At 42.8% G+C, this 10,755-nt stretch overlaps 1 protein-coding gene across 1 annotated transcript; it reads right to left on the bottom strand.

The window, feature by feature from the left end:
* Positions 1-1,580: 1,580 nt before the first annotated feature.
* ESM1 (endothelial cell specific molecule 1) lies at positions 1,581-10,029 on the bottom strand. The gene is made up of 3 exons (XM_083703737.1): positions 9,446-10,029; positions 4,243-4,398; positions 1,581-3,180 (listed from the first exon to the last, which is right to left on the bottom strand). The coding sequence occupies exons 1-3, from the start codon at positions 9,744-9,746 to the stop codon at positions 3,080-3,082; spliced, it is 558 nt and encodes a 185-aa protein (XP_083559863.1). The 5' UTR covers positions 9,747-10,029; the 3' UTR covers positions 1,581-3,079.
* Between the last annotated feature and the right edge of the window lie 726 nt (positions 10,030-10,755).

Genomic DNA, 10,755 nt, shown 5'->3' with positions numbered 1-10,755 from the left:
TAAACTTATTAACAACAGTGTGTATGTCACTGAGTTATAAAAAGGAAGATCAGTCTCTGAAGAGCTGGGGGGACACTCCAGAGCAGTGGGACTGCAGGCATGAGAAGAGGAAGTCCCATTGTCCAAGTCCGCTTAGAGATGGGGAGAAAATTTTGATTCAGTCCCCCTTTAAAATGAAGCTGCTTAATTTGCATTGTCCAAAACCGTGTGCAAACATGACACAGTTGTCCTTTTAAGCAATGTGTGCAAAACTTTACATACTAGGAGAAAGTGTGCATATAAATGCATATATCAGCGAAATAGTATGCAAGAATAAATACTATTAAGGAAAATATAAATATTGGGGGAAATATGCTTTGCAAAAATGTGCATGTTAGGCAAAATTGCATACAAAAATATTTCTATTGGGAGAAATTCACATTAAGATTCTGATGATTTTTTATGAGAGCTTTTTAAAAAAAACACCTCAAAATTTGGGCAACTGATCTTAAAACAGGAAAAATGATAAACTGAAATTGACAGACTTTCCTATGGCATAGGATTTCACCTATAGAACCATGCTTGCAAATACTGTAAATTTAGAGAAGGAAGGCAGCAAACTGATCAATTTATGGAGTCTTTTTATCCTTTATTCAGTATGACAAGATTCAGAATGCATTCCAGCCTCATTCAGCTCTCTGTTGTGGGTATGTGATCCTTAGTCACTGATTGTGTCAGAACCTTTTATAGAATGCATTTTGGATTATACCTCCAGCCACCGTTGCATAACATTGATCAACCTTCAAGAACACTCCTTTATCCAATGACCTCTATAGAAGCCAGGATTGTCTCACTAAAGAGGAAGCTGTTTGAGGTGAAAGGGGCCCCCAATAATTAGACCTCAAGTGAAATAAATCAATTTTCCAGTGTATAGAACCATAGAATTGTAGAGTTGTAAGGGACGCGGGTGGTGCTGTGGGTTAAACCACAGAGCCTAGGACTTGTCAATCAGAAGGTCGGCAGTTCGAATCCCTGCCAACCTAGCAGTTCGAAAGCACGTCAAAGTGCAAGTAGATAAATAGGTACCGCTCCGGCGAGAAGGTAAACAGCGTTTCCGTGCGCTGCTCTGGTTCGCCAGAGGCGGCTTAGTCATGCTGGCCACATGACCCGGAAGCTGTACGCCGGCTCCCTCAGCCAATAAAGTGAGATGAGCGCTGCAACCCCAGAGTCTGTCCCGATTGGACCTAATGGTCAGGGGTCCCTTTACCTTTACCTTTAAGGGACCACACCCCCTGTAACACAGGAATCTTTTGTCCAATGTGGCGCTTGAACCTGTAACCCTGAGACTGAGTCTCATGCTTTACTGACTGAGCTTGTTTTGCTCTGTCTTAAAAATGGAAAAAGGAATATAACTCAAAATTAGATTACATGCTGAAAGTCCCAGTTTTAATCTCTGACACTTCTAGTTGTTGTTGTTTAAAGGATCACAGTATATTGTGACATCAGGTATTGCAGGGATGGCTAACATGTGGCCTTCCAGATGTTGTCAGACTACAACTCACATCATCCCTAACTATCATGAAGAGAATGTGGAAGCAATATGTTTCTATCTGATTTATTGGGCAATAATACACATATACACTTATAAACATTGAGCTTATTACATGCACATTCAAAGATCCATCATAGTCACAAATATCTGACAAAGAGCAACAATAAAAGAACTAAATTCATGAAAGTATTCACAGCACTATTTAAATAAACTCTCTCATTATGCCTGCCAAACCACATTTATTTGACTAAAAAATTTCCCGGAGGAGCCTCAAATCTGACTTGCTTCGAAATGATCCATTGACTTACACAGGAATTGTTTGCACTTTTCTGTACTGCTGATTGTGTTGGCACTTCCATTGTGAACTCCCGTCTTCAGACTGACAACTCAGCCTTACAAATTGAAGCCAGTCTAAATGTTGGTCTACTGCAGCAGGGAAAAATTGGTTCAGCACCAATAAATACATTAAGAGGCCTAAGGGGCTGCCCCTAACTTATTTTTTACACTTTGATGACTTGTAAGAGTTTGCTCTTATAAAAACTCCACGTCTCCTACAGAAAGTTCATTTTAATTCCAGCTTCCTTCATTCTGTTTCCACAGATGCATTATTTACAATATTTGCTCTAGTGTTTTTACATAATCAGTAGCTCATATAATCTACGTAGCAGCTGAATCACTGTTTAAAACTGCTGTAAACCTGCCTGGGTTTGTCACACTTGAGATGTGTATTATGGGCTGTGGAAAGTTAGCTGGTGGTCTTTCCTGTGTAAAAGGAAACTAACAAAACTATGAGAGTGCAGGTTTACCCTCATTGAATTTGATGGGGTTTACAGTATATCACTAAAATATGTGGTTTTAAGCCACCATTTAACACTGAAGGGCACCTAAGGGTATGGACACATTTTCAATTGGGTAAAGGCAGCAATTCCCACTTATCAGAGAGCATAGTAGCGTGTAACTCCAAGTAAACATACACAGGATTCAACTGCCTGCAAGTTTAGCTGTGTCTTGGATTGTGGCAGTGCAGCCTGATCCTAGGCATGCTTACACAAAAATAAGTCTCACTGAATTCCATGGCTCTTACTTCCATGTCAATATGCGTAAAACTGTAGTCTTCATATTCAAAATTAATACTGATTTTAGTCCCTTTTATTACATTCATCAGTCTATCAGGATATCAGCTATAAAAATTACATTTCCTAACTTTGGTGGACTTCTGTCACCATACAATTCCTATGTTTTAAATGAATGAATATTTTGTGTAGGGCTTGCAGATTTGAGATGACTCTAGATTCATGTGTCCTTTCAAAAAAGTTTACATTCAACAGTTCATAATGTACTTTAGTATTCTAATGACAATTAAGATGTGTTCTTTAAAACATGTACACTGTACACAGTCTTACACTCTTTTCCTGAAGTTACAGACTGGATTCGGTTATTTGTTTATTACACATTACTATTTCCTTTGCTGGAGCAGATTGCTGAACATTCATTATAAATGTGAAGAAAGCACATCAGTTTTGAAAGTCCTGCCCATATAGGCTAATATCAGCGAGGGTTTAGCCATTTCGTTATTGGGGAATTAATGGCTTTTTCTTTGACAAAATCCTCTTTTACAGAATTGCCATCACCGGATCCCATATCATTCTCTGAAAGTTTAAAATAGAGAAAGATTATTAAATAATTTCCCCCCATTCCTTTGTGTCTTCGTCCAGAACAGGGAACCGTTGGCCCTCCAGATGTTGCTGAACTACAACTCCATCTGCCCCAGCAAGCATGGTCAATGGCGATGGATGATGGGAGCTGCAGTTCAGCAATATGGGGAGGACCACGGGTTCTGCACACCAGATCTAGAAGATATTTCAATATCAGGGCTACAGTCATGGAGACCTTGTCCCTCCATCCTCTTCTGGTCTTCAGCTTAACAATACATCTGGACATCATTCTGTGTATTATCTCCCACTACCATACATAGATCTAACCCAAACTTGGGTCTCCAGCTGTTTTTGGACTACAACTCCCATCATCCCTAGCTAGCAAGACCAGTGGTCAGGGATGATGGGAGCTGTAGTCCAAAAACAGCTGGAGACCAACGTTTGGGAAGCACTGATCTAACCAATCTGCCTCAGGGGTCCCTTCCAACTCTACAATTCAATGACTCTATGATTCTATGCCCTTCAAAAAGGCTGTGCATGCAGAATAAGTTACTTGCACATGCAGTCCTGGAGAGGTGCATGTGGTTGTGTAGTCTGATGACTGGGTGTTATGGATCTCCAAAGCACAATGATGTTAATCTCTTGGGACAAAGGCAGTAAGGAGTCCTGCCGCCCAACAGATGTAGAAGGCTCCCATGTTCATTCCCTGGTTTCTCCAGCAGGGGTCTTCTGTCTGAAACCCTGGAGAACTATTGCCGGTCAACATAGATGGCCATTGATCTGACTCGGTATAAGGCAGCTTTCTATGCTCAGATGCTCCTATCAGAAAGCTCCCCTGCATAGTGCCATGGTGCTCATGCACAGCTCCTGTTCATTCAACACACTTGCACAGGAGGATGCTCTATTGCTTGGATGGGAACCTCCAGACATGGTTGCACTACAACTCTCATCATTATTGGCTGTTGTCTATGCTGCCTGGAACAGACAAGAGGTGGAGTCCAACAACATCTGAAGGGACCAGTTTCCCCATTCCTGCTTTGAGAAATTAACACGTACCTGCATGTGGAATTAGCTTTAGTCTGCTGGGGGGCTTTGATGCAGCCAGTTGGAAAAATGAAAATTTCAGGCATTTCCCAGTTACTCTGTCACATATGCCAGACTGGCAGTTGCAGGTTCTTCGGCACTCCAGTCCATAGGTCCCATATGGACACTCTGTAAGACAGAAAAAGAAACAGCAGTGAATCTATTGTGAATCACAGGGGGTTGGACAAGATGATCCTTTGGAGACTTTTCAGTTCTACAATTCTATGATTCTATGGATTCCTAATTATGGAAGACATTGATTATATACCTTGAACTTCACTTCTCCCCCCCCCCTTAACGATTCAAAGATCTTCATAATAAAACAATTTGAAAAGCAATATGAAAGCAATTTGAGAAGCAAAAAAGCAACAATGCCAACATGTGTGTGTTCATATCTCTTCATATATTTTCCACAGTTGCAAGCATGTTAATAACATTACTTTATTACTTGCAAAAGATATGTTTAGTTAAATTGTTTCCTTTGCCTTTCCTGAAGGCTAAACAAAGATTTCAATCTTCTAAAATATATATAATCAGGAGGAACAAAGGATGCTAGCTAGAGATGAACTGGTTGGAATTAAACAGTTATCTCTGCCGTGTCATGAAATAACAAATTGTTACGTGATTTATTAGGTTAGCAAGCTTTGTTGTGATTGAATTGTTGCTGCCAAGGCAAAGGAAAGGTGCTTGTGGGATTTTCTGCCTAAATTGCCAAAATATTTGCCAGGTTTGGGTCCCTTGTATTTTGGCTTTTTTGGGAGGGTGTTGCTCTTTGCTGCTCTACCTGAGGCGGTAAAATGCCTTTGTCCAGCAGCCCTGTCTAGGGCTTTCCCCCATCACCCACCAGATCAGGATTCCTGTAGCAGTATGGTTTTCTCTCTGTATTATAATACAGAACATTGCCTACAGTCCTCTATACAGTGGCATAGCGTGGGTTGTCAGCACCCGGGGCAAGGCAAGTAATTTGCGCCCCCTAACCCGTGAATTTGCGCCCCCTAACCCGTGGATTTGCGCCCCCTAACCCTAACCCCCAGATGTTGTGCCCGGTGCGGCCGGGCCCTCCCTGCACCCAACACGCTACGCCACTGCCTCTATATGATCTGCATTAGCGTTTTTATCTACTGAAGATTTTTGGGAGTTTTAAATGGTAAGTGCCACAGAACCGCACTGCCCTCTCCCATTTGCTATGCTGGACTATAGCATTTAAGCAGTGGACTAAACAAGCGAAGCTGGATGCCGTGGTTTACTGACAGAGGCTGTTTTGGTGTGAATGGAACAGGAAATGAAAAAGCAAATATTACAAGATGGCCTTTCCTTCTTACCACAAATAGTGAAGGCCCCAAGTTACCCAGTGAGCTTTGTAGCTGAGTGGAGATCTGAAGCCATATCCCCACACCCCAGCCAAAGTCTGACACTAACCACTACATATTTAAAGCTTGATAATGTGCCAGGAAGACAACTAAAAGCCAGTCCCATTGCAAGATGTTGGATTCTGCTTTGACGCAGCAGCAGAAAGCAATTCCACGCTCCTGAAATTAAAGCAGGCCACGAAGCGGGTTTTCATTTACATCCATTTGAAATGCAAACATAAAATCTCCATTGGCTAAAACACACGTAAGAATTGTTCTCCTATGAATCTCTTCTAAATACTCTCCACTTGCAGTGACCGCACCACCAAATATATTGTGCATGGGAGACTCAGGGGGCTTCCAAGCTGTTGCTATTTTTGAGTGGGATTCATTCAAATACTGGCAAATTCAGTGATGCAATTCAAATTGGTTGGGAGGTCTTTCGCAACATAGCTGCCCCCTATTCCCCCCACCCCAAAAAACCCCAAACTATTTGTTATAAAAAAAAGTGATGAAGGCAGGAATGCATGGAAGTGCATGAGAAAACATGTGCTTGATGCAACGCCTCCCTGCAAACATATCAAAATGAATGCTCAATAAATCTCCAAAGATTGTCTAATCTCCCTGCAAACAAATTAGGAGAAATGTGCAGTGAACAGGCTGTCTGGACTCTGGAAGCAACCTCAAAAGTCATTTAAGCCTTGCCTAAGAAACCACTCAAGTACCTCCTTCCAACTAGGACTCATCACCTACAGGGACATGCTTTCGTAGATGGGTGAGGAATTCTTGCATGTGAACCTTTTCAGGATCCCACACAACCCATTCCAGACCTGCTCTTGCGTAGCTCTTTAGTAAGCTGTAATCAGGCTGCTTGGGAAAGAGTGTGGGAAACTGACTGCAGCACCTCCTCTGACTCCCAGCCTCTTTCAAACAGGTGATTAGCCGGTTTGAAGCTTATTTTACAGGAAGGTTCTCGTTCCCCATTGGATCAAAACGTAAGCCTGCAAGCCTAAGCACCTAAGTAAATGCATGGGACCTTCAACATAATGTTGTCATGCCCAGTGATCCTATTCAGATTACTAGACACGCCATTCCATTCCCCCCACCCCTCAGTCAGTAGTCAAATTTTGTTGTTGTTGTTGTTGTTGTTGTTGTTGTTGTTGTTGTTGTTGTTGTTGCAGTTCTACAAACTTTGGATTCTCCCAAGCCTCTGGTGCATAGAGACCACTCCTAGAGACCATGAGGCTTTTGGTCCCCCACAACAAAATATTTGAGGGGGATGGGCCCCTGCAAAGTTGATGGGCATTCCCATTCAAATGGTGTTTGTGCACTGCATAATGTGATCACTTTTGCAAGGTTGGGCTTACCTGGGCCCCCACAATATTTTATTCAAGTTGGCATCCCTGGTCTGGCATACTGATAGCACCAGTTATAACATAAGTTCACTATCAGTGATCATGTTTCCACTGACTTACGATCTGCAGCATACATTTAAAGCATACCGATGCACATTTAAAGCAAATGGTTCCCCGAAGAACCATTCCTGAGAATATAGTTCCACCCTCATAGAGCTACAGTTCACAGCATCCTTAACAAACTACAGTTCCCAGAAGTCTTTAAGGGAGAGCCACAGGCTTTAAATGAGTGCACTTTTAGTCCAAAGAGAGTGCTGAGAACATCAAATGAGATTAACTCCCAGGGAATATGTCTAGACTTTAAGGATGCAGTCCTTGCAAACCTAAGTATACTTACCTAGGAATGACCTGCCTTCCTGCACTGTCTATATTGGCTCATGTGCAAGCATGCTAACCTGCGTTTCAAATCACTTAGGCCATCAGAATCCTATAAATAACAATGTCTTTTTTGGTAGCCAACTTTGAGGAATCCAAAACCCAGCTTCCAAAAGCTATTGCCCCCTAGGCAGAAACCATAAGGACATGTACATTTTCATAGAATCATAGAATTGAAAAAGACCTATAGAGTCATCTAGTCCAAACCCCCAACACTGCAAGAATCTCAACTGTCAATGGCCATCCAATCTCTGCCTAAAAGCCTCAAAGGAAGGAGAATCCACCATGGGAGTCTGTTCAACTTTTGAACAGCTCTTTCTATTGGAAAGTTCTTCCAGATGTTTAGTTGGAGTCTCCTTCCTTATAACTTGAAGCCATTGGTTTGGGTCGTAGCTTGTTCCATCCTCCATGTGACAGGCTTTTAGTTATTTGAAGATGGTTATCACATCTCCCCTTACCATGCTAAATATACCAAGTTGCTTCAACCATACATCATAGGGCTTGGTTTCCAGACCCTTGGTCATCTTGGTTGCCCTCCTCTGCACGTGTTCCAGCTTGTCAATATCCTTCATAAACTGTGGCACAGGTGTGATCTCGCCAAGTCAGAACAGAGCTGTACCATGACTTCCCTTGATCAGAAGACTATACTTCTGTACATTTCCAGGCACCTAACAATCTGTATATTAGGTTACGTATTAAGCAGAGTAAAAGTGGTAGATTGGACTAGTGTATACAACTTCAGACTGCAGATGGGAGAATGCAATTTTTAAATGAGCTCCTTGTATGTTATAGTGGTTAGAGTGTCGGACTGAGAGACCAGGGTTCAGATCCACATTTCTTCATGAAGCTCACTTGGGCCAGTCACTGCCTCTCTGCCTAACCTACCTCAAAGGGCTGTTGTGGGGTTTAAAAGAAGAGGGGAAGAACCATGTATGCTATTTTGAGCTCCTTGGAGAAAAGGATGGAATATACAAACAATAAACAAATAGGGGAAAAAGACTCTGCCCATATATGTCAAACTAGTATCAGACTAGTTCATTAGAGAAAAAAGTTTAACATTTTAATATGAGACAGCACTCAGCATTTCTTTAAAAAAAAAGTTCATGCACACCCCATGGGCAGTCTGAAGCGGAACAATCAAAAATTGTATTACCTTTATCTGACAAAGTACGTACACTGCTTCTAACAAGGTTGGTGCCAATAAGGGCTGTATCTCTGACAGTACAAAACACCTGTTAGGTGCTGGGGAGGAGAGGGGGGGAAAGAGGCACCTGCAGGGATATGAAGGCTCACAGCACCCATCTTGGTGCTATGGAAGCTATGCACACCTGGGATAGCTTTTTCTGGTTCACGAAAACAGATTGCATCCAATTCAATTTGATTCTGAGTAGACTCATTGGTATTAATAGACCTAAATTAGTCGTGCCCATTAATTTCAACGGGTCTGAGTATGACTAACGTTGAATATCACCCTATATCTTCACTGCTGGGTGTGGGGTTCTCACCCCACAAATCTTTTGTATCACAACTCCTGTTGTGGAGCGCAGACTACATTCTCTTGGTCGTCTATACTCCTGGTCGGACATCTTCACCTAGGACCACCCTCCTGAGAGTTTTTCCCTCTGTGCATCTCTCCCAGTCAATCACTAAATGTTGTTCCTGATAAAAGTGTCCTTTTCCAAATGGATAAGGCCTGGGTTGTTTCTGGAAGGTACGGGGGCAGCATAAGAGTTGGTTAGGTTTAAGACCTACCTCAGCCATAGATTTCGCTGACAGCCTCAAGCAACCCTGCCTCAGCCTCCGTTTGCAAAACATAGAAATTGTGACCTACCTTACCAAACTGTGAAATGAAAGCACTAGACATAATACTGATTTAGCAATAAATAACCATTTGTGTCTGTCTCCATCTCAGAGAGGCTTTTGCTATGCCAGGATAATTCTAATATGGATGGGTGTTGCTGTTGCTTTTAAAATAAAGAGTACTAATTGTGTATTTCTGGATGAAATCACCAGTTTTATCCAGCGACTCTCCTTTACCTTTGCAGATACCGAACTCGTCACCAAAATCATCCTCTTCGGAAAAAAACTGGCACTTCAATCCGGGGCCGCATTTCACGCCATCCATCCCTGCGACGGTCCGGTAGCACGTCTCTCCCAGGGCTGCAGCACAGACTCTGCAACAGCCGCAGTCATCCAGCACCTGCTTCTTACAGTGCACCAGGCTTTTGCATTCGCTGCTGTTGCAGGACTCGGGGCAGTCCACAGCATACTTGGTACTCCAGGTAGGTCCAGCATTCGTGGGTACCAAAAAGAGAGTGAAGACCAAAAAACGATTCATGTCTTTTGGTGCTAGGTGCACGGTTTCCACTGCAGAAGAGCAGGTTGAGAAATTTAGCTCTGAGGTCTTCTGCTGCTGCTGGGACGTAGCAGTGAAGGACCAGAAGTAGTAGCTGGGAGATCAGCTTGCAGTTTTTTGAGCCTTTATACAGCCTACTGCTCACCAGGCCTGCCGTCGTCAATTTCCTCAAGCTGTCTTCTTGCCAGCCTCCCTTGTTTTACTTTGCGAAATCCAGGATGAAGGTTGGATTAGCACGCTGCTGCCATCCAGGAATTGAAAAGCCTGAGCTGATGTAATCTGTTATGTTTAGTTGGGTTGTTTTCCAGTGAGGGCTGAAAACTCTCATATCCGTCTCAAATGCTCAAGGATGTCTGCCAGAAAAGTGCACGGGGGTGGGGTGGGGAGGAAGAGCAGTAGTAGGTTACATACCTTTCCTTCAGGATGACATTGGCTCGATCCCCTTGCAAATCACCCTTTTCACTCACAAATGCAGCTCCCGAAGTCAGAAAGAGAGATCGTATAACTAACTACATAGATGCCATGGTCAATTCATTTTCTAAACCCCTGCTACCAACTTTGGTAATATAAAGCGGTGTCTTGTTAAAGTAACCTTCCCTGACCTAGCGCCTTCCAGATGTTTTGGACGGTGGGTCCCATCAGTCCCGGTCAGCATGGCCAATGTTCACAGATGATGGGAGTTGTGCTCCAACAACATCTGGAGGAAGCCAGGTTGGAGAAGGGCGCTTAAAAAAAAAAGGTAGCACACCTGCTAAAGGAAACCCTTATTTGGAACAAAAAGAATAATCTTGTCAACATTTAGGTTAGGTAGTTAACCGAGGCACTGAGTTTAAAGAGACATGCCAAAGACAACATAGTAAGATAGGTGTCAAGGTCTTGTGTTTTCACCTTCAGATATCTGACAGTTATCAGTTCAGTATCTTTTGGCTGATTTGCTGTTCCCAGGAGCAGAGGACCAATTTATGGGCATGATTCTTTGCCCAGGCTCCAA

The sequence above is a fragment of the Podarcis gaigeae genome (genome assembly GCF_964106915.1).
Source record: "Podarcis gaigeae genome assembly, chromosome: 11".
NCBI lineage: Eukaryota > Metazoa > Chordata > Lepidosauria > Squamata > Lacertidae > Podarcis > Podarcis gaigeae.
The sequence above is the reverse complement of the archived record's forward strand: the minus strand, read 5'-3'. Positions and strand labels throughout refer to the sequence as shown.